At 38.0% G+C, this 24,438-nt stretch overlaps 1 protein-coding gene across 10 annotated transcripts in view; it reads left to right on the top strand.

Moving 5' to 3' along the window:
* The window catches only part of ULK4 (unc-51 like kinase 4), a 522,462-nt gene that overhangs the window by 13,051 nt on the left and 484,973 nt on the right, over positions 1–24,438 (top strand). For 6 of the 10 annotated variants that reach the window (XM_033864682.2, XM_033864673.2, XM_033864676.2 and 3 more), the window contains exons 3-14: positions 937–1,036; positions 3,069–3,208; positions 5,519–5,681; positions 7,574–7,675; positions 8,246–8,329; positions 9,975–10,050; positions 12,031–12,123; positions 14,552–14,667; positions 14,814–14,883; positions 16,228–16,324; positions 20,870–20,974; positions 24,182–24,242. In XM_033864682.2, coding sequence (XP_033720573.1) covers positions 937–1,036; positions 3,069–3,208; positions 5,519–5,681; positions 7,574–7,675; positions 8,246–8,329; positions 9,975–10,050; positions 12,031–12,123; positions 14,552–14,667; positions 14,814–14,883; positions 16,228–16,324; positions 20,870–20,974; positions 24,182–24,242 — 1,207 coding nt within the window. Of the gene's footprint in view, positions 1–936; positions 1,037–3,068; positions 3,209–4,806; positions 4,852–5,518; positions 5,682–7,293; positions 7,354–7,573; positions 7,676–8,245; positions 8,330–9,974; positions 10,051–12,030; positions 12,124–14,551; positions 14,668–14,813; positions 14,884–16,227; positions 16,325–20,869; positions 20,975–24,181; positions 24,243–24,438 lie in introns of those variants that run through there. The other 4 variants (XM_033864680.2, XM_033864674.2, XM_033864678.2 and 1 more) reach the window with 4 other exon arrangements.

Genomic DNA, 24,438 nt, shown 5'->3' on the forward strand with positions numbered 1-24,438 from the left:
TTCACTCTTGTTTTTGGTGCATAAGTATTCTTATAATCTAATGGAAATGTACATTTTAAGATCAGTATGTTCATTGTAATCATTCCTCTTTTAAGAATCTAGGTGAATTAATATTAGAATTCACTAAGGATATGCTGAAAAAGAAAATAGAAGGCTTTGAGAGTTCTTTTCAATATTGTAAAAGTAATACACTGTCATTATAGGAAATTTGAGAATATAAAGAACTGAATAGAAGGAAAGAGCAGCATTGTTGTATCACCCGAAGGCAATCATTGTTCTTTTTGGTTTGTTTCTTGTCTTTTTTTCTATGGGCTTTTAAAAAATTTTCTAATCATGGTATTACATAATTTTATTTCTTGCTTTTTTCACTTAACATTATAACGTCATTTTTCCATGTTATAAAATTCAACAAATACTTTAATGTTGGCCTAATAATAATTATTAATATACAACTTATTTCACTATTATTGTATTATTGAGCCTTTAGGTTATTCTTACTTAAAGGTTTTTTTTGTTTCCTTTAAAATTATTTCTTTTTTCCTCATTATGAAAGTACTGGGTACTCAATATAGGAGATAGAAAATGAGAAGTAGAAAGAATTTAAAAACACGAGTAATTCTACTCATAACGGCAGCTATTTTGATGTATACCTTCTGGTCATTTTTCCTATGAATATTCTTTTGTGATGTTAATTTACACAAATACACAAAACTTTTGTACAAGATTTTGTTTGTTTTTAAAGACTGTATATTGAATTAGCATTTTTCCATGTCACCAGCCTTCTTAACCATCATTCTTAATGTCTGTATAGAATTCCACTGAATAAATTCCAGTGTTTTCTTATTTATTTCCCAGTTGTGTATTTAGGTGTTTCTTAATAGATGCAAGGGTTTAAGAACTTTTTTATTTTAGTGTGAATGCTGTGTGTTTTTATAGGTTCGTCTCACCCATGAAATTAAACACAAGAATATTGTAACTTTTCATGAATGGTATGAAACCAGTAATCATCTCTGGCTAGTCGTGGAACTCTGCACAGGTAAGATCATGTAAGAAGTGCTACGATTGTAGCCACAATATATAGTTTCGAAAAAACATATGATGTAGTTTTTTTTTTTTTATAAATTTATTTTATTTTATTTATTTTTGGCTGTGTTGTGTCTTTGTTGCTGTGCGTGGGCTTTCTCTAGTTGTGGCGAGCAGGGGCTACTCTTCGTTGCAGTGAGTGGGCTTCTTGTTGCGGTGGCTTCCCTTGTTGCAGAGCACAGGCTCTAGATTCGCGGGCTTCAGTAGTTGTGGCACGCGGGCTCAGTAGTTGTGACTCATGGGCTCTAGAGCGCAGGCTCAGTAGTTGTGGCGCACGGGCTTAGTTACTCTGCGGCATGTGGGATCTTCCCAGACCAAGGCTCGAACCCGTGTCCCCTGTTTTGGCAGGTGGATTCTTAACCACTGTGCCACCAGGGAAGCCCTGATATAGTTTTTGCTATTTTCCATTTTTCTTCTATTACAAATATAAGCAGTGTTGATACTATTGAGTACGTTAACTTGAACACCTATTGCTTGATAGATATTAGGGACTGGAAAAGGGTAAAGGCGTTTGGTAAGAGGAAGACATGTAAAATTCAATTTGGGGTTAACTTTACTTTGGTATAAAATAATGCTAAATCACCTATATAACACTTAGAAATATTTTTTAGTGATTATTGATCAAAAAAGCTTTACCATTCAGTAAAAACAAAGTATTTTAGGTCAACTAGCTATTAGCTAATTAGTTTATAAAGTGCTTATCTTTTTATGCAAAGGATACTTGCTCTTAAAAACTTAAGCAATATGGAAAAATACAAAGATGAATCAACAAATACCACCACCTAGCAATAATTAGAGATAACATGTTATAGCTCTTGCTTGCTATAACTTTCTAGGACTATGTACAGGAAGAAAGGTGACTAAATACATAGATACTGTATTATCTGGGCTTTCAGTTGCAGTGTCTTTAGGAAAAAATGTAACAAGTACCATGGTTAGTGTACTTCTATTTATACACTGAGTAATAATAAATCATTAAATATTAAGGTGAAATATTATTTATAGCTTTATGAATCTCCTACATACTGGCACTTAGAATTTAATGCAGTCATTAAAGAGGTTATTTGGAATAATTTATTTGCCTTTTATTTTTCTGAATCAATAGGAGGAGTCTGTGGTTTAATTACTTTCACGAGATGTACACACTTTTGAGGTAATCAGGGCACTCAACCTGTTTTACTTTTTGCTTCAGCTGTTATTTGTGACCCCTGGCCATTGTAATAGCCTAACTCTAATTTATGCCTGTGTTTGAAATGGTTCCTCACCCGCCAAACAAAATGAACAGACCCCAAAATACTCCTACCTTCATTGCACTAATTCTGATTGAACTTTCAGATGCCAGCTAAGACTTCACTTTCTCTGAACTTGACTCCTGGTTATAATCTTGACCCTAAGGAAAAAAAAAAAAAGGTTTCTGGCACTTAGATGATAGGAGATGTGAGTGGGACCCTGGTAGGGTATAGAAATGGAATTTGCAGTGTGTCTGCCATTGGCCTTTCATTTCATCAGTGGTGTACGTCAGAGTTTGTGATTTTCTAACTATTAAGGAAGAGCACCTTTTTTTGTTATGCAGTTCTTGTAGAATGTGACCTAACTTTGCACAGGAGTAAACATAACTGTACTTTGCACGGTGTGATTAAAGTGCACAGCTTAGTATTTAACACTAATTTTTGTAGCTGTTTCTTTCCTGAGGGATCTGGAGTGAGAAATCACAGCACCAGAGTGATTCTCCCTTCATCCCACTGGCTTATTTATTGACTATTCTTACAGTCTGAGCAGTCATTCTCCCTGAGCTGGCTCTGGAGCGTGGAGGCTTCCATTTACGGTGCTTGGACCACTGTTTGTTAACATGTATGTTTCCCCTGCCAGACTGTCCAGGTATACTGATTTGATCATGTTTTAATGCTCAGGTCCCAGCATGGAACCTCCCAGAGGCACTGTGTAATATTGGTGGGTTAAAGTGGGTGATTTTAATCAACTTGCAGGTGGTTCCTTAGAAATGGTTATTGCTCAAGACGAAAACCTCCCAGAAGATGTTGTAAGAGAATTTGGGATTGACCTGATTACTGGATTACATCATCTTCATCAACTTGGCATTCTCTTTTGTGACATTTCTCCTGGGAAGGTAATTCATGAAAGTTTGGGTTTCCTGTTTGTGTTTCAATTCATAGGGCTTCCTCAAAGATGTTTTTATTTTTAGATACAATTTTGATATAGAACATCTTGAAATTTTAAGTGAACATTTTTTTTAAACAAAAGGAAGTACATAGTACTATGTTTTAGGTTCCTATTTAGCTACCTATTGAAGTAGCTTTTAGAAAGGGAAGTCTCCCCTCCTTTCAGGGTTCTTTGAGTAATTATTATTGCTCTTGAGGTATATGGTGAATGATGAGCTCAACAGGTCTGTAAAATAAGATTCCTCGCTCTTAAATTATAGTACACAGTTATGAGCCATTATTTTAGTTTGATGATGACGTTCTTCGCTATGTATGTATGATTCCTGATATTATGGATCAAATATTTTTCTTTTCTAGTAAAACGAATTAACCATAAGTAGACGTGCTTCAGTGCAGTAGAGTCACAAAACCTGCTTCGAGCCTGAGCCACATGAACACTGATATTTAGAAGCTGTGGGCCCTGGACAAGTTACCTTTTCTCTCTCTCTGTACCTTAGTTTTCTTGCCTGTGATGTGGAAGTAGATATTTCAGGGAGATTGTGAGGATTATGCATTATATTTAGGTTAAACTTGTAGGACATTTTCTTAGGGATTGTATGTGTTACTGGTCTTAGCTGCTAGTTCTTTTCCTTTGTTAATGTGAACACAATGAAATGAAAAGTTGAATATTTCCTTGTTAAACATTTCTCTAGGCCATCTATATAAGAACCTAATTAAACCTACAAAAAGCTCCGTAAAAATTCTGTATAACAAATAGAAGTTCTTGTTTGAAATATTCATATACTTGTGTCAAGACTGTAACCACTTAACTGCATTACAGCCCTGAAAGCAGCTATAGACAATATGTAAATGCATGGGTGTGCCTTTGTTTCAATAAAACTTTATTTATGGACACTGGAATGTCAGTTTCATGTAATTTTCACATGTCAAGGAATATTAGCTTATTTTCATTTTTTTCCAACTGTTCAGAAACATAAAAACCTCTCTTAGCTCATGCTTGTACAAGCCTAGAGGCTATAACGTACCAACCTCTGTGTGGGAGCTCTTTAGTGAGGTCTAGTATCAGCTCTTTATAACCTAGGAGCTTCAGGCTGATAAGTAAGGTTACTTTTATTCCAGAACTGGGGTTGGCAGAGTTCCGGCAGGATGACTGTTTCTGTAAATGGAGTTTTACTGGAACACCTACATCCTTTCATTTATGTATTGTCAGTGGCTGCAGTTGAATAGTCAGGACAGAAGCCTTACAGCTTGCAAAGTCCAAAATATTTACTAACTTAAAATTTTTATCTGCCCCCTGCCGGTGGTTTTCAAAGTGTGTTCCCTGTACCAGCAGCATCAGCATTACCTGGAACTTGTTAGAAATGCAGGTTCTCGGGCCCTACCCCAGGCCTGTTGAATCAGGAACTCTCAGGGTAGGGACTAGTAGTTTTTCTTAACAAGGCCTCCAGGCGCTCAAAAAAGAAGTTTAAAGATCACTGTTGTAGACTAACTGACATCCTTAGTATTTGTGACTAGAAGTTGAGGGTAAACTTTAATTTGCTTTTAGGACCAAGAAGCCCCCTGATCCATTGCCAGGGAGGAAGAGATAAAGGTATGATTTCAACAATCAACAGATAACTTCTAATCACAAATTATATTAGCAGACTTGCGCACTTAACACATGCCAGTCACTGTCAGAAGCCCTCTGCATCGTGTATAACCTCAGTCCTTACAACAGTCCGAAGATCATTTTTTCCATTTTGTAGGTGAAGAGACAGATTTACAAAGGTTAAGTAAAGTCTGCAGGTCAGACTGCCAGTAAGTGGTGGACCTAGGGCTCAAATTAGGTCTCTAACTTCAACACCCTAGTCTTAACCCTAAATCATACGTCCTCATTTGAATGAACAACCCCTAGGACAGGTGGGCTTCCAAATCCTCTTTCAACTGTCACTGAGAATAGGTGAGTATAGATTGTTTCATATACTTTCCTCTTTATCTTTCCCAAAAGACTGAGGTTTCCCTCTGTGGTTAAATGATGTGTTTTTCATCTACATCTGAGAAGGGACAATTTAATATTTGATTTTCTTACTAGTCAAATGTTGGATTTATGTTTCTTTGGCTTCTTTTTTTAAAAACTTGTAAGCATTTAATTTTCTGAGTTGTAATGAAGCAAGAAAACCAATACTCAGAGTTCTATAGTGAGATTATAAGAGGTACGGATGGAAATGCAAACTGAATAGAATTTGTTTCTAAACACATTTGTTTTTTAACCTTTATAGATACTCTTGGAAGGGCCTGGCACACTGAAGTTTAGTAATTTTTGCTTGGCCAAAGTGGAAGGTGAAAATTTGGAAGAATTCTTTGCATTGGTGGCAGCAGAAGAAGGAGGAGGTGATAGTGGGGAAAATGTACTGAAGAAAAACATGAAAAGTAGAGTCAAAGGTACGTGGAGAGCTTCCAGGTCAGAACTCTAGTTGTGGGCCGCCCAAGTCACGTGTTTAGGAGATAATATGTCCACCTTTTATGTTGCCAGTCAAAAAATGTATTAAAAATGATCAGAAGTCTGGATTTATGGATGGTTTTGTCCAGGGCCTACATTTTCCGTGTGGCTCTAATGCCGTGTGAGGCGCAGGGAACCTCTGACAAAGCCTTATCCTTAGAACATTGGAACATAAGGAGGGGGGTTTTGTCTCCCTTCCTGCTGTATTCTCAGCACTTAGAACAGTGTCTGGCATACACTGGTGGCTCAGGAGATACTCAACGTTGTTGAGCAGCTGATATTCTTCTGCAAGTAAGGAAGATTTTTAAGGGTGCGTCCTTGGGAGGTGGTTTTGTCAGTGAGATGGGGCCTGGGCTGTTAGATTGCTGTGCTTGAGGGGAGAGTGTGAAGTCATATTTCTTATACCAGAACTTTTGATAGAAGTGATAAAGATCTCTTTTCCTCAAGTTCCTGGTGTATGTACTTGAGACTTTGGACCACCGAAGCTCTGGTACACTCACCAGGAAGCAAAGGGCACTGAGAGAGAGAGTGGCATCCTTGGGCTTGGTGGTCATATGGCCGTGGATGAGAGGAATGAGGGAAAGGGGTGGGGGGTGGGGGGGAGCAGCGGGTTAACAGAGGCCCCATAAATACGAGCAAGGAACTTTAACTTGCAGGGCCAGTCTTGAAGTAAGATTTCACGCCCAGGAAGAAGGCTTTCTAAATCCCCAAATATCATTCCGTGGCCTCCTATGAAAATGAGTATCATGGACTATGCTTTTATATAGAAACCAAGGAGGGCAATGTGTTTCAGGAACGTGTATTTGAAATTTTCCCCCAATTTTCCCCTTTCGTAAGGGGAAGAGGGCTGTGTTGTGAAGAAATGTCAGAGTTTCTAGCAGTGACACTCGATTACTTCTGAGCTTAATCTAAGAACAGTCCCCATGGTGGGCGCACATTAACCTCTTTTCCAAGGGATTGGTGATTACTCACTTCACGGTAAGAACATTCTCATTGGAAGACGGGAGGCTGTGGGTTTTGGCGAGTGCTCTGGTACTGCCCAGCTCTGTGACTTAGAGGACGTTAGAGTACCTTCCAGGCTTCAGCTGCTCTCATAAGTAAGCAAGGGAACTTTCTGTCTCTAGAATTTGGTGTTTCTATGTAATACTAAACTCTGTATCAAGTGTACATGATACACACTAGTGCTGTTCACCAAATAGGTCCTGTTCTGTTCCTCTTCTGGTTACATGGTAGGATTGCATCTTCCCTGCCAAAGCTCACCAAGTGTGCGTAGAAGTGATGCGAGTCTCTTTGGGAATTTTAAGAGCCAGTGTTTAATTTGCTACGTTCTTTGCCCATGCCTTGGTGATTGAGGAAGCATGGTTGAAATGAAGCCTGGGTCTTGGATGGACTGACTGTGAGGGTCGGGGTCCCTTGGCTGACCTGTGAGGGACGTGTAGTTTCAGTTATAAGAAAACCTGTGTGGTTAAGTCAGTGGGAATTTGGGGTGCTTACTGCTGCATAACTTAACCTATCCTATTCAAAATACCACAATCAAAGGTTCTTTTCTTTCAGCTATTTGAATTGTTAATTTAAAAAAAGAATGCACCTCAATGTGCCACACCTCTTACTCAGGTGAATATTCAAAATCTTTGTATTTTTATATATTCTCACATAGTCTTGGGAAGTGGGACCTTAATATTAGAAAACATTAAAAAATGTGAAATATGCATGAAATTATATTTATGTGCGTGTTCGCCCATCTTTTTTCACCTCACCTGGTCTCTCCTAGGTCGATTTGTGTTGGGAACAGGACAAACGCCTAACAAAGCTGTCCTTTCTCCCTTGTTCTTAGGATCTCTTATCTATACAGCTCCAGAAATTGTGAGGGGTACTGACTTCTCCATTACCAGTGACCTCTGGTCCTTGGGCTGCCTGCTCTATGAAATGTTTTCAGGTGATTACTTTCTGGTTCAGTTTAAAGTCAGAGCTGGACACACACACACAAAGGTTACATCTGGAGTTTTCAAAGAGTTTACCTATAAGATGTGAAGAAGCTAGTTTTCCTAAAATTTTCTATGTACTGATTTTGGCCGACTTGCTTGGTGTCTAGGCATAAGCAGATTTGTAGGAACTTTTGACATGGAGGTATTTTTCATGATAATCATTTGGAATGTTGAAATATGCCTAACTGATGTGTCTAACTGATTATTAGTAGAAAGTCTTGTAAAGGTACCTGTGACTGTGAATTACCAGATGTATCCAGTGGCCCATGTAGCCATTGGATCATGGTTGTCCATAAGTGAATTTTGTATTTGTTAGGTTGATAAATTTTGAATTACACAACTATAAAAATACATAGACAGTGTGCCTGGTATGTACTAGGCATTCAATAATTAGTTATTGCTATATACATGTTTTTTCCTGTAAATTATGCAATCCTGAACTATCTGTAGTTGAGATTTCTTAAGAATTACTGGTAACAGCAAACTGTTGTTTAATTTTGCAAGTTTTCACATGATTTCAGGAAAACCTCCGTTCTTCTCAGAAAGTTTCTCAGAATTAGTTGAAAAGATTTTTTATGAAGATCCTTTGCCACCTATTCCAAAAGGTAGGATGTTTTTATTATAAATGCAGTTAATATACTCCTTACGTGGACTAAAGGTGCACGTTCATCCCCAAAGTGTGTTTGTATTCATTCATAACCCCTCAAATTTATATTTTCTAAATAGTCACAAATTGATATTTTTAGAAATGCTAGCATTCCTTTTGCTATTTTTAAAAAGATACTGAAATGGAAAACAAAGTACTACTAAGACTTTCCCTCATTTAAAAATACAAATTATCTTGTGCTCCTATATCAGAAGAAGTCTGGTTCAAAGATTTAAGAAACTCAAACTTTTATGTCTTTTTTTGGTCTGTTCATGTGTGTGTACCATTTACTTAATGTGTAGTCATGTCCCATGTAGTTATTTCTATTTAGTGCTTGAATAGGAACAAAAAGGTGTTTCTCAGTGCTTATCTTGATGAATCAGAATGCTACCCAGATAAGCTTTTAAAGTCTTTTAAGCTAGATATGGTTGTATTTTTAAAGTGTTGGCAATTTAATCATACAAAGTGTAATTAATGTAAGTCTACCATTAACAATTTTAAGAAAAGAAAAAGAAGGTACAAACATAATAAAACACTTTGCTACACACCTCAAAAGATGTGAATCTTAATTCACAAAGATGAAAACAGGACTTTATGAAAAGTAAGGTTGTGAGTTTTTAAAGAAAAAAAAATCCTCAGTAATTAATGGAAAGAATAGAAATACGGAATATTTTCAATATTTTAAGAATCATCCTTGGTGAAAAAAACAACTCTCGATATTTTGAAAATGGTCTGTATTTCTTAAAACAAAAAGCATTTCTTTTTTATTAACTTTATTTTAGTTTTCGTAGAAATCAGTCCTTCCTGTCTGCTGTAATGATGACTTCTGATTTTTTTTGCTGTTGTTTTAAGTACTCATAGTACTGAGTATTGTTTTCTCCTAATAAGTTAAAGATTTTTATGTAGGGAAGAGAAATCTGAGAATGAAGATATCAGACGTCTGGTCAAGATATCACTTTGGCCTAAGCGTAATTATTTCACAGGGATCTTGATCAGACTGTGGCCACAGTGCCTGATAGCACCATCTGTTCTGATGGCTTTGGCCGTTATCTTCATGGCCACTTCTTTTAATGATAGACTGATAATTTGACCATGGTATGTATCTTTCTAATATAAAAAGACAAAACACTTGGAGATGAATGGAATTGGACATTGTCATAATATTGTGATGGTTATTTTCCTGTTAAAAAGTCTTTAAAATAAAGAGAGATCGCAAGTACTCTAATATTAGTATATTATAAAGCAAAGCTGGTCAAGTTAAGAGAAAATGGTCAGAAAATGAGGCATAATTAATAGCTGAAGACCAAGGGTATGAGTTTGTCAAGCTGGTGGTCCTTACTGGGGTTGTTCAGTGAAGAGAAAGTTTAGAGGTTAGTCAGAACTTAGTTTTTGAGATTCATATTTTTTGTGGTCCAGGGAAAGGTTTTTAATTTTTGTGTCCTGCCCCCGCTAGCCCTCTCCTGGCATTAAATGAAGACTGTAATTGTTACTATGTATTCTGTGTTCTCTTAAAAATAATTTATGTGCTTAAAATATGTTGATGTAGGGTGTGTTTTCAGCTACTTATCACTTTTTTTCTTTCTTGGGTATTACTTTGTGTATAGATTCTTCTCGTCCTAAAGCTTCTTCAGATTTTATTAATTTGCTTGATGGTTTACTTCAAAAAGATCCTCAGAAAAGGTATGTATGGGTAGTACTTTAACATGAATAGAGACTGGAATCCTTTTTGCCTTTAGTGTACTTCTAACACTGTACCGGTCTTAATATAGAAAGAACTGTTCGAAGTATCTTTTTTGAAAAAAAAGAAATCTGAGTTTACACTGAGTGGCTGCTCTCGGTTTACAGGTGTTTTTAATCGTGAGGAATTTTAACTCTTTTAATGTAGCAAATAGTTGCCTCATAGGTTGACAGATTTTCTTGTAACTCCCAAATCCAAGAGGTACATTTTTTTTTTTTTTTGCCCCCCCGTTGTGGATTTCAGGCTAAAACTGTCTTAGCCTACTCAACTAGGGATGACACTGTCAAGATACTTAATGTAATAACGACTAACGGAGCAATATTTCAATGCGATGTGATTTATGATAATCCTGTCATACTGGGAATATCAAGTGACAGGATAATAGGCACAGTGTGAATTTTCTGTGTTGCAGGGATGGCAGGAAGTTAGAAATCCTTATGGTGTGGAGTGGGGGAGGGCAGGAGGGAGTGGGGAGTGAAGAGGGGGTCTCCCTGGCCTGGGAGACAAGAGAACCTAGGTTCTGGTTCTGCCACTAGGTATCTAGGGGTTTTAGGCAAGCATTTGGGGTCTCTGCTTCAGGGTATAAAATGAAGAATAAATTTAGTGTAGCATGTAATGTATCTTCATTAAATTTAACTGAAAAACTGCAGAAGAAAATGTTGATTCTCCTATAAGTTGTAAGACACTCCTATGCTTACAATAGAATGCTTTTAGGATCAACGTTATTTTAGTGGATACCTTCCCAGACATATTTGGATAAGATATAAATATACTTAATTTAACTTACTTTATTTAGAATTTATTTAGGACACATTTCCACATATTTATATCCCATATTAAATACTTTTTTGCGTACATGAGACCACCCCATAATCTAGTCTTTTTCTCTCTCTCTATTTGCTTGGTTATTTTAAATGGCTGCTGATTGTACATGTAATAACCTGTAATAACAACATTGAGAGTTTTCTTGATTTAGAATATCATATACACTGACTGCTACAGTAAATATCCTATTTTTGTTGTTGTTGTTCACTTAGGCAGTTATCACCTTTGGATAATTTTCTTAAGGTGGGGTGGCTGGCCAAAGGCTGAGAACAGTAAAAAGTTTGACACATTTGCTGCATCCTAGGAACACGGGTGGGTTTATACCTCCAGCATTAGAAATTTCCTTCCCCCCACCATTGTTACCTACGGTGGGTTTTGTTGATCTTATAGATTTTTGCTAATCTAATGGATGAAAAAAATTCCATTTTATTGGTAATTTTAATTGTTAGTGAATTTTAGGAGCCCTTTGTATAAAAGGAATATTATATGTGGTTGCAAATTCTCTCTTTTACATTTGTGTTTTAATTTTGATCAAGGTAGTTTTTATTTCAGTATGGAAATTTTGAAAGATTAAATGAATCAGATACAAATTACTATTTTGTTTTAAAATTTTAGTCGAGCTTAATCATTCTGAGTTTGAGTATACCTCAGGTATAATCTATTTAATTAATTAATTTATTTTTTGGCCGCCTCTGCGGCATGCGGGATCCTAGTTCCCCAACCAGGGATTGAACCCGTGCCTCCTGCAGTGGAAGCATGGAATCCTAACCACTGGACTGCCAGGGAATTCCCCTCAGGTATAATCTACTAGTAGTAAAATTTGATGCTTTGCTAGTGAGTCTGGGTTTTAAATATGGCCTGAAGTCATTTTAAAGTGGGTGAACTAGTTAGATAACATTTTGACTTCTAAAGAGAAGCGTGACTCTGGATATAGTCATGAGGTTGATAATCTTGTTTCTTTCTGAATGAAGTTCTAAAAGTGAAGTTCCAACAAGAATGTGTGAAACAAATCTGATCTATGTAACTGGGGCATGTCCTGGGAATTCTCCATGGTAAATCATGTTAAAATAGATTTTTAACATTTATGTTTTATAAAGATTAACTTGGGCAGGACTACTGCAGCATTCATTTTGGAAGGATGCTTTCACTAGAAAAGATCAGGACTCAAGCAACGAGGATTCCAGTGTCAGGTAGTATAAGCTTATTTTTGTGTGTGGGGCATGGTTATTAAACACTTGTACCCTTGCTATTCTATTTCTGCAGCATCAATGACATGAATTTCTATGCCTTCATAATAGGAGAAAATCAAGCATGTGTTTAATTAAGGGTTGCTTAAAGAGTTCAGTCATGACATTTTGTGTTCTTGATTTTGCTCATTTTCTGGTCAATTGTTTATCCAGGCAGGGATTTGGTATGGTCGTCATTAGTTTTTGTTCATTGTGTTCAGCTGGCTTCCCACCTTGTCAGCACATGGTAGGATCTCATTTCCCCTTTCAAGTTAGGTGCAGTCATGTGACTTGCTTTGGCTAATAAAATGTGAGCAGACGTGACCTGTGTTATTTCTGGATAGAAACTCAAAGAGCCACTGTGGGATGTGCCATATTTCTTTCTCTTGATGAAGTAATTGGGAAGGAAATGTCCACGTGGAGTTGCTGTCAGGCTGGGTCTTTAGTGACCATGATGAGCATAGCTTTCCTGCCAGCCTTCAGTGGCTGTGTGCTTGAGTGAGACATAAAGCTAGGAGATTCTGAGTTCTAGGATTTGTGGATTTTGTGTTACCACAGTATAACTTAGTTCATCCTGACTAATCCACTTCACTTTTATTATAAAATCTTTTTAGCCCAGGACAGTTATAAAAGTGATGGTATTTTCAAAAAATTAATTAATTAATTTTTGGCTGTGTTGGGTCTCAGTTGTGGCATGTGGGATCTTTTGTTGCAGCTTGCAGGCTTCTCTCTAGTTGTGGTGCACAGGCTCAGCAGTTGTGGCGCCTGGGCTTAGTTGTCCCACGGCATGTGGGATCTTAGTTCCCTGATCAGGGATTGAACCTGTGTCCCCTGCGTTGGAAGGTGGGTTCTTAACCACTGGACCACCAGGGAAGTCCCAAAGTGATGATATTTTGAAAAGAACAAGGTGAGAAGTAGATGAATAGAGGCAAAGTCCAGATAATTGACTCCCCCTCTCCTCCATTCATTCGATGGTAAGTGGTTGTCTGATTCTTAATTTTAATCTTGTAAATTCAGTGTATTGGATAGAGAAGTCTGAATTCTATTTAAGGTCTCTCCCAAACTTCGGTTTCTGTGATCCATTGAGCTTCAACTATGTTTTCACATTGTATCAGACTCTCTGAAAAGTACAGAAACCTGGGCTTAGGACCTGGTCCATCAGTGTCAGCAAATCCCAGGACACCTTTCACCTTAATTTGTCAACTTCCTTTTAATCTGTATGCCTTTTATTTCTTTTTCTTGCCTTACTTCCCTTGCTGGGACTTTTTCGGTAAGGTAATGAATGAGGAGTGATGAAAATGAACACATTGCCTGGTTTCTCATTTTAGAATGAAAGCATTCAGCCTTTACTTGTTAAATATGATGAGCTGGAGGTTTTTGTAGCTTCCCCTTTTCAGTTTGAATGAATGTTAAATTTTGTCATTCTTTCTGTATCATTTGATATGATCATGTGGTTTTTCTTCTTTAGACTCTCATTATGGGCTCTTACATAAAGTGGTTTTCATATATTGAGGCAGCCTTGCCTTCCCACAATAAACCCCACTTAGTCATGGTGTATTATAGTTTTTATGTCTTGATGGATGTGTTTGGGACCAAGTAGCAGTAGGACAAGGAGAGAGGAGAAAAAAGAGAACAGAGCGACAGGGATTTGCTTCACATTCTTGGGGGTCATAACTCTGGCTAGAGAAGAGAATGTTCCTCCTTCAGGGTTTTAGGCACTGGCCAGAAGCGGCTACTGTCCCCTGTAGCTGCTGCAGGATTACCTGCAGGCTGGGGAAGGACAAAATGGAAAAAGCAAAAGCAAAAGAGCAAACAAAAAACTAGGGTGTTTCCACTGCTGTGACCCTTAGGGGTCCCATTTCCTGTTCCTTGGAACAGAAATAGAGGGCTTCTCTTGGGGCTCCTGTCTCTATTCACTGCTTTTGAGTCCAGGTCGAACAATACTGGAAGGGAAAAAAATAAAAGGGAAACTCACTACTGGTTCAGTGATATCTTGAGTTCTGGTTTACTTCTCCGATCTGCCTGCTGTTACTTATTTTTCAGGGATAAGGTTTATAGGCTTCTTAGTACAATACCTACCATGTAGTAAGTGCTCCTTTTAGCTACTCAATGAAAAATATTACTTTTCTGACTCGCTAGTTGTTTTCTTTTTCTGGCCACGCCACACAGCTTGCAGGATCTTAGTTCCCCGACCAGGGATTGAACCTAGGCCCTGGCAGTGAAAGAGTGGAGTCCTAACCACTGGACCACCAGGGAACTCCCTCTAACTCAGTAGTTTTGCCAAATGTCCTGTGCAGTTTAAGTATCTTTTCCAACCTCTTGTTTGACAGAGAAAACTCTACAGAAAGCTCAGTAGTAAGCTTGATTGTGTTGGGTTTCTATCGTTGAACAGCAGAAACCTGGAGTATTCTGGGTCACAAGATTCCAAGGAGCTTCTCAAGAGCCCTCATTGTGGACAAGCAAAAGGGGAGAAGAGTGGTGAGCAGCTCAGTCACTCGTTCAGACTAGGTGAGCTTTCATTTGGCACTCTTGAACTCAGTGCTATTTCTGAGAGTTCCTAATTTGCGTTACCTTTCTCTTTAAATCTCTGTGTACATCGTGCCCTGCTCATATTTTTGTTCATTGATGGATATTGTTTTATCTTCCTGCCACAGAAAATCCATCTGAGTTGCGGCCTAAGAGCACTCTTGGGGGTCAGTTGAATGAGTCCATGTTTCTTCTCAGGTATGTAAAATGACAGAGCAATAAGGGATCCATGGGAGATGAAAGTGAAATCTTCTTCAAGTGTCTGTTGTCTGGCTGGTAAACCATGTTACACAGAAATAAAGGACAGGGAGAAATGCAAATTCCAGTCTCACTTTCTACTTTCAAAGTTACTGTTAAGTGCTGGCCAATGGAATGTAGACGTCGCTACGTATTTTTAAAAAATTTTAACCAAACCACCTTATTTTTCCTATTTATAAGGGTTAATTAAAACTTTTTCATTTTGTACTTCTACTTCAAATAAAATTGAATTTAAAATTTCAGAACTCCAGCTTTATTTAGATAAAGACTTATAGAAAAAGGACAGGTTGTGTTTTTATTTAAATGTCGCTTTATCTGGGAGGCTTAAACAATATTTGCAATCATTGAAATAATAAAATCAGAATGGTATTTAAAGTGACTAAGACCAGTGTATTTAAAATTTTATTAATGTGTAAATATTGTGTTATATTTTATTTGTAGTTTTAGTCTCATAGAGAAATAGTTTAATTTCATGACATAGGGGTTATAATGATAAACTAAAATTTCCTGATTTGTTTTACTCATATTTAAATATAAAGCATGTTAAATTTATTTATATATATCTTAGGCATTTTAAATTCAGTTTTTAAAAAAAAATTTTGTACAATCTCTGGTATATTTTATGACCTAAGTAAGTCCTCGTTTAATGAATGAATAAAAAGGCAAGTAGATGAAGAAGGGGTGATATTTGGAAATTTGAAGGAATTCATTAAAAGAGACCGTAATGATCTGAATGGAAGAATTTCTTAAAATGCAGAAAACTCAAAATCAGAGATGTGGGTGTAATGGAGTGGTCCACAGAGTATGGCAGCCATCGATAAGTGTAGGAGGAATCATTAAAAATAGATACAGAATATAACTTGTTGCTTAAGTAGGTACCAAGGTAATTTTCCATTTCAAATATTTTATGAAATAAAATTGTAAACCTTGTCTATGCTTTGTAGAATATCTGTTCTATTTTATTATGTTAATCCTGCCTAGATCAGCAGACATTAAAAAAATAAAATCTTTTTTTTAGGTTTCTGGTTAAAACAGAAAATACTGTATATAGTATAGAAGCTCCAAATTAAAAAAACAATTACCCAGGAAATTACTTTGAAAACAGTTTAAAAAAATTAGTGTCATAAACACAAATTAGAGTTTAAAGTTTTTAAAATCTAACGAGGTCACATAGAATCATCATATTCTACCATTTTTCATGAGATGTGTTTTTTAACCCAGAAAATAGTAAACAGGATAAAGTTTCTGAAATGTGAGTAATGTTAACTGGTGTGTACTTTTCAGTTCTCGTCCGACTCCAAGAACTAGCACTGCAGTGGCATTAAATCCTGGTGAGGCTATGACTCAAAATTCACCACAGAAGACTTCTCCCTTGACCAAAGTAAGCAGAGATGGAATTTTCTTTTTTCTTTTTGCGTAGGATACAGGGATTCAGAAGAATAATTGCAAGTTAATCTCTGAACTGTGTTTTTAATTGCCAAATTTACAACTGAGTCATCTTCCTTGATTATCACTGGTTTTTCTAGTAAGTACTCTTAAGAGAGAGGTGCTTCATAGGTGTTTTTTTGATAACAGCTTTATTGAGATATAATTGACACACCATATAATTCACCCATTTAAAGTGTATAATTCAGGGGCTTTTAGCATAGTCAGAGCTATGCAGTCATCAGCACAGTCAGTTTTAGATTGCTCATCATTCTGCAATGAAGCCCTGTACTCATTAGCAGTCACTCCTATTTTCTTCCAGTTTCTCTACCCTCTTGCCTGAGGCAACCACTAATCTACTTTCTGTCTTTATAAATATGCCTATCCCGGACATTTCATATAAATGGGATCATGAAATATGTGATCTTTTGTGACTGGCTTTTTTCACTTAATGTAATGTTTTTAAGATTCATCCAAATTGTACCATGTATCAATACTATATTCCTTTTTACTACCCGGTAATATTCTGTTGTATATACCACATTTTATTTTTCCATTCATCCATTTGTGGACATTTGGACGGGTTTCCCCTTTTGGCTATTCTGAGCGATGCTGCTATGAACATTTGTGTACATCGTTGTGTGGGTGTGTGTTCTATGCTGTATCATATGGTAACTGTTTAACCTTTTGAAGAACCGCCAAATTGTTTTCCAAAGCAGCTGTACCATTTTACATTCTCAGCACCAGTGTATGAGGGTTCCAATTTTTGCACATCCTCACCAAAACTTGTTATTATGTCTTTTAAAAAATTGTGGTAAAATACACATTACATAAAATTTACCGTTTTAACCATTGTTAAGTGTACAGTTTGGTGGCATTAAGTACGTTCACACTGTTATGTAACCATCACCACTATCCATTCCCCCCATCCATCCCTCCCCCCAACCCCACCCGCTGGCAACCACTGTTCTACTTTCTGCTTCTATGAATTTGCCTAGTAACCTTATATAAGTGGAATCACACAATATTTGTCCTTTTGTATCTGGCTTATTTCACTTAGCATAATGTCTTCATGATCCATCCATGTTGTAGCGTGTATCAGGAATTTCATTCCTCCTTAAGTCTGGATAATATTCCATTGTGTGTATGTACCAATTTATTAATTCATCTTTTGATGCACACTTGGGTTGCTTCAACCTTTTGGTTATTGTGAATAGTGCTGCATCGTCTCTTTCTGGTTACAGCCATCTTGTAGGTGTGAAATTATATCTCACTGTTGTTTTAATTTGCATTTCCCTGTTGGCTAATGATGTCGAGCATCTTTTCATGTGCTTATTGGCCATTTGTATATTTTCTTTGGAAGAATGTCTATTCAAACCTTTTGCCCATTATTGAGTTGTAGGGGTTCTTTATATATTACAGATATATGATTTATAAACATTTTCTTCTGTTCTGTGAATTGTCCTTTCACTTTCTTGATGGTGTCCTTCGAAGCACAAAGGTTTTAAATTCTGATGTAGACCAAATTATCTTTTTTGTGTGTTTGTTGTTGCCTGTGTACTCTTGGTGACATAACTAAGAAACAGTTGTCTAAGATCATAAAGGTTTATTTCTATGCTTAGCTCTTACATTTAGGTCTGTAATCCATTTTGAGTTAGTTTTTGCATATGGCATGAGGTAGGGGGTCCAACTTCTTTGTTTTGCATGTGGATATCCAGTTGCCTCAGCACCGTTTGTTGAGAAGGCTCTTCTTTCCCAAGACATTAAATAATGTCTTGGAATTCTTGTTGAATATTAATGAACTTTAAATGTGAAGGTTTACTTCTGGGCTCTCAGTTCTATTCCATTGATTGATATGTCTTTCGTCATGCTACTAGCACACTGTCTTAATCACTGTGGCTTTTTAAGTAAGTTTTGAAATTAGGAAGTATGATTTCTGACTTTGTTCTTTTTCAGAGTTTTTTGTTTTTGACTATTCTGGGTCTCTTGCATTTCCATATGAATTTTAGGATCAGTTCGTCAGTTTCTGCAAAGAAGCCAGCTGGGATTGTGACAGCAATTGTGTTGAATCTCTAGGTCAATTTGAGGAGTATCGCCATGCTAACAATATAAAGTTTTCTTCCACAAACATGGGATGTCTTTCTATTTATTTAGTTATTCTTTAATTTCTTTCAATCATAGTTGTTTTGAATGCAGAAATATTTTGAAGTAAAAAATTTGCCAAGTTATCATTTATTGTACTTATTGCAGTTGTTGCTGTATTTTTTATGTAATGTGAAATGCATTCGAACCATGTGAAACTTAATTTTGTATTGAAATGAAATGTAAATAGGTTGTAATAAAATCTCACTGTGCTAATAATTGTTTGGTTATATGTGAGATAGAAAATCAGTGTAAAAGTAAAAAATGCATTCTGAAATGCGATAGATGTTGAATTACTTCTGCCAGATGTTTATTGTGGAGGAGTGTATGTAATTATTTTATTGAGAATATTTAAGCACTAATTATATAAGGGAGCTTATGTTTTGTAATTTTTTAAAATAAATTTCTAAGTTTGTTTACTGGCTGCGTTGAGTCTTTGTTGCTGCGCATGGGCTTTCTCTAGCTGTGCCGAGCAGGGGCTTCTCTTGTTGCGGAGCACGGGCTCTAGAGCACAGGCTCAGTAGTTGTGGCGCACGGTCTCAGTTGCCCCGCAGCATGTGGGATCTTCCCGGACCAGGGCTCGAACCCGTGTCCCCTGCATTGGCAGGCGGAGTCTTAACCACTGCGCCACCAGGGAAGCCCCTATGTGTTCATTTATAAACAAGGGAACATAATTTTATGACTTAATTTTTTCATTTAATATGTAGAACCTCATTGCAATTTTTTTTTTTTTTTTTTGCGGTACGCGGGCCTCTCACTGTTGTGGCCTCTCCCGTTGCGGAGCACAGGCTCCGGACGCGCAGGCTCAGCGGCCATGGCTCACGGGCCCAGCCGCTCCGCGGCATGTGGGATCCTCCCTGACCGGGGCACGAACCCGCGTCCCCTTTATCGGCAGGCGGACTCTCTACCACTGTGCCACCAGGGAAGCCCTCATTGCAATTTTTGATTAGTTTATTCCTGAGCATTTTATTTAACAGCTTATTTTTTTGCTATTGTGAATAGGATGTTGTATTTTTATAACCTGTTTTTGTGCATACATTCATTTTATGTATATGAAATTAATTTCTACATATAATTTTCTAATTGGTCTACCTTACTCATTTTTAGATTATTGTAAAAGTTTTTCAGTTGACTTCATTTTGGCTTTGTTTCAAGTTTATCTGTTTTGAAATTCCATGTTCTTAAATTTTCTTTAACATATTTTTTTACAAAAGTTCCTCCTTACTTATTCTTCATGTGTTTTTAATATGTCTGTCTTCTAAGTTGAAGAAGGGTTGTTGTGGTTTCCAGGAACTTTGTTAGCTAATTGTTCTGTCCCTTACCTTAGTTTTGGATCATTTCCTTTTCTACTTAACCTTTCACTTCACTGATTTGATTTTCTGGTTAGCATTTTTTCGGTCAAAGTTTCAGTGGAAGTTCTTAATGCATAAATCCTCTTTTTTTTTTTTGTCTGATGTGAAATACTAAGGCATAGCACTAGGAATAAAAGTTGAGTTTTGGGCTTCCCTGGTGGCGCAGTGGTTGAGAGTCCGCCTGCCGATGCAGGGGACGCGGGTTCGTGCCCTGGTCCGGGAGGATCCCACATGCCGTGGAGCAGCTGGGCCCGTGAGCCATGGCCTCTGAGCCTGCGCATCCGGAGCCTGTGGAGCAGCTGGGCCCGTGAGCCATGGCCTCTGAGCCTGCGCGTCCGGAGCCTGTGCTCCGCAATGGGAGAGGCCACAGCCGTGAGAGGCCCGCGTACCGTAAAAAAAAAAAAAAAAAAAAAAAAAAGTTGAGTTGAAGGAGAGCACAAAGAAACATCTTGAATAACTGTTGGGGAACATCTAGTTATTCATTTTCATTATGTGTCAATTGCGCTTTAACTAGGATTTGTAAAGATGTGGGTGTTTAATACTTATATAACAGGTCAGTACTTCAGCTTGAAATTTTTTATGCTGTAATTTAAATTTCATATTGAATATTCTGTAAAGCAGAAATAAGCTGATTAATTTTTGGTCGATGAAATATAACAACCCTGCTGGTAACTGAAAGACCAATTTGTCTCATCATAGTTTAGAACATCAAACTGTAGAAGATCTGTTTTCTAGTTCTAACCAGCCATTGTGGTAAACACGAGCAAGTCAGTTACTTTCTCTGAGCCTTGTTTTTTTCATCTGTAAAAATGGGAATAATGATACACTAGATTTAGGAGTTTTGTGAAGATCAGATGAGACTGTCTGTGGAAGTGTTTTGAATAGCAGTGGAGGTCCATTGATACAGGTGACTTTTTTCAGTGGAGTCTACTCAGCATCTTACTAGCTCCGTCTCAAAGCTTTTCACTAGTCACAGAAACTGGGTCTAATTTTTGTTCTTGTTTCAGATTACAAGTGGACACCTGAGTCAGCAGGACCTGGAGACCCGGATGAGAGAGCTTATCTACACAGACTCAGATCTTGTCATCACCCCAATTATTGACAATCCGAAGGTGCGGGAAGGCACCCTAACAACCGAGGGCTGAAATCTGGGTGATGTTTTCATTCCCAGTATACTTTGCCTTATTTTCCTTTTTTAAAAAAATTATTTATTTTTTGGCCATGCTGCATGCGGGATCTTAGTTCCGGGACCAGGGATTGAATCCACGCCCCCTTTCAGTGGAAGCGCAGTCTTTTTTTTTTTTTTTTTTTGTGGTACGTGGTCCTCTCACTGTTGTGGCCTCTCCCGTTGCGGAGCACAGGCTCCGGACGCGCAGGCTTAGCGGCCATGGCTTACAGGCCCAGCCGCTCCGCGGCATGTGGGATCTTCCCGGACCGGGGCACGAACCCGCGTCCCCTGCATTGGCAGGCGGGCTCTCAACCACTGCACCACCAGGGAAGCCCGGAAGCGCAGCCTTAACTGCTGGACCACTAGGGAAGTCCCTTCTTTGCCTTATTTTCTCTCCTGTTCTTGTTGTCGTCTGCTTTTCTTTCTTTCTTGCCACGTGTCTATATTCCTAACCCTCACCCCTTCTGTAACCCTCTCCTCTTCCTGCGTCACTCTTTCACTGGAAGGGTAAGTTTTCTTCCCCCTTTGCAGCAGCTCTGCCTGTCAGTACATGAGCTGGAGAGTACATGAGCTGGAGAGTGGCTGCTGACTTCTAGACCTCAGACCTTAGCCTCAGTCCCTTCATTTCTCCATACTTACTTAGGTGAATTACTCCAGACATTCTCCTCGCTGATGTGCTGTGAAGGCAGATGTCAGGGAGCAGCGCTCACCAGACTGGGGTGGGTGGGCAGATCACAGGGAGACCACACCTCTCATAGGTTGTCAGGATTGTAGGGCAGATGATGGGGAGACACGGGGAGCTTGGGGAGTCTTGGTTACAATGCACTTCTAACCCAGTGGGATTTTCATTGCTTCACATCTTTGGAATATAATACTGTATTAGGGAATGATGAGTACTCTCCTTGGAAAAGGAAATTAATTTCTCAGTTCCTCTGTTTTCTGTTGATTTGCAGCTCCAACACACATTTCACCACCCATTATGCATTTTTATTTTCTTCCTTTTTTTAAAATGTTTTTTTCTTTATTAATTTATGACTGTTTCATCTCACTGGGGAAGTTTCTATAGTTTGGAACAAAAGGCTTCTTAGATCAATGTTTATTTACTAGATAGACAACATTTAATATAGATTACTCAGCTATTTGTCATAATGGAGCTCTCTTTTTATGCATTCAGGTATCTGGCAGAGTAACTGTATATTATACCAAATTTAATGTGTAACAGGGTATTTTCCCAGTGGAACTTCTAGAACAATTTGTGCTATCTTTTGACCGTATTCTGTGTTTCTTTCTTTTTATAACCAGACTTAGTTGTTTCTGGGAAACCTTAGAAGTTTTTTTTTTTTTTAACTTTTAATTTTGAACTAATTTTAGACTTAAAGGTTCAAAAATAGTAGACTTCCTGTATACCTTTTACCCAGCTTCTCTTAGTGTTAATATTGTACAGGAACACAGTACTGTTAGCAAAACCAGGGGATTGACGTTGGTACAGTGCTGTTAACTGATGAGCTGATTTGAATTTCATCAGTTGTGCCACCAGTGCCCTTCTTCTTATGTTCCAGGATCCCATGTTACAGTTGTTTTTTTTTTTTTTTTTTTTTTTTTTTTTTTTTTTTTTTTTTTGCGGTACCCGGGCCTCTCACTGTTGTGGCCTCTCCCGTTGCAGAGCGCAGGCTCAGCGGCCATGGCTCACGGGCCCAGCCGCTCCGCGGCATGTGGGATCTTCCCGGACCGGGGCACGAACCTGTTTCCCCTGCATCGGCAGGCGGACTCCCAACCACTGCGCCACCAGGGAAGCCCTACAGTTGGTTTCTATGCCTCCTTAGTTTGCTCCAATCTGTCCTTGTCCTTCACAGTCATGTGGTAATTTCATATTCTTTCCTTGTCTCTCATGACCTTGACACTTTGAAGAGTACTGGGCAGGTATTAATATTTTGTAGAATGTCCCTCAATTTGGGTTTGCCTAAGTGTTTCTCATGATTAGAATGAGGATATGCATTTTTGGTGAGAATACTACCAGCAGAAGTTTAAAAGATGCTCTATAGAGAGGTTTTGGAGAAGTTAGACATAGAAATGATGGTTGAATTTTTTTTTAAATTAAGTATTTTTGGCTGCATTGGGTCTTCATTGCTGCATGCGGGCTTTCTGTAGTTGCGGCGAGCGGGGGCTGCTCCTCATTGCGGAGTGCGGGTTTCTCATTGTGGTGGCTTCTCTTTGTTGTGGAGCATGGGCTCTAGGCACATGGGCTTCAGTAGTTGTGGCACTCGGGCTCAGTAGTTGTGGCTCGCGGGCTTAGTTGCTCCGCAGCATGTGGGATCTTCCCAGACCAGGGCTTGAACCTGTGTCCCCTGCACTGGCAGGAGGATTCTTAACCACTGGGCCACCAGGGAAGTTAGATGGTTGAATTTTTTAATTAAAAGTGTCATGTTGAAGTACCCCAGCTATTCCAAACTCATGGATCCAGCTGCTATACACTTTCCTCACTTTGCTCAAGGAAATCGTGTGCTTTCCTATTCATGAAGTTGTATCTTTGCCAATTCAGTCATCAAGTCCTCACCACTCTTCAAGACCTCATGCCACTTTCCAGGTCTTCCATAAACCCTGCCCTGACCACATCAACCTAAAGTCTTTTCTGATTCTCTATCTTTTTAGAAACATTTCTCTGAAGTATTTTGTCTGTAATTATGTCCCGCCTGTTTTGCATTCTAATTTAAATATCTTATGTTTTTCTGTTGTTTCACAGATGTTTGTCTTATCTTTCTACCCAGTGTGTCAGCTCTGTGGCAGTAGGATCATGTCTTTGTATCCCACTTAGCATAGTGCCTCACCCTAGCAGGTATCCAATAAATATTTGTTGAGTAAATAAATTTCTAACCTAGAGGTAAATTAGCCTAAGAGTAAGCCAGGATAGGGTGACCCTTTTCCATGATGCTTTATTTTATTGAAGATATCAATTGAAATGATTTTATTTTATGCATTATTACCTATATTTGTATATTTTAATCTGAAGGGGCTTTGTTGAATGCTTATTCTTTTTGGTGATAAATTTTACAGTGTTCTTTTCTGTCCTCATTGATTTATAATCTGATATAGGAGACATATCAGGAGATAGATACCCATCTTAAAAGGTTTTGTTTTGTTTTTTTAACCACAGATAATGAAACAACCACCAATTAAATATGATCCAAAAATATTGCATCTACCAGCACATTCAGGTAGGATCATAAAGGGCTTATCAAGCACATAGATTCATGGCAGACAGATACAAATATGAAATTTAATAGCAAATGGAATATTTTATTTATGAATAGTTAAATTTTTATTTTCTTGCCAACTGGCTATATTCTTGAGACACTGTATAAATTATTAACAACCTGTAATCCATTTGAGCCAGCGTTTGACCTTACTCAG

Source organism: Tursiops truncatus, chromosome 10 (assembly GCF_011762595.2).
Source record: "Tursiops truncatus isolate mTurTru1 chromosome 10, mTurTru1.mat.Y, whole genome shotgun sequence".
Lineage (NCBI taxonomy): Eukaryota > Metazoa > Chordata > Mammalia > Artiodactyla > Delphinidae > Tursiops > Tursiops truncatus.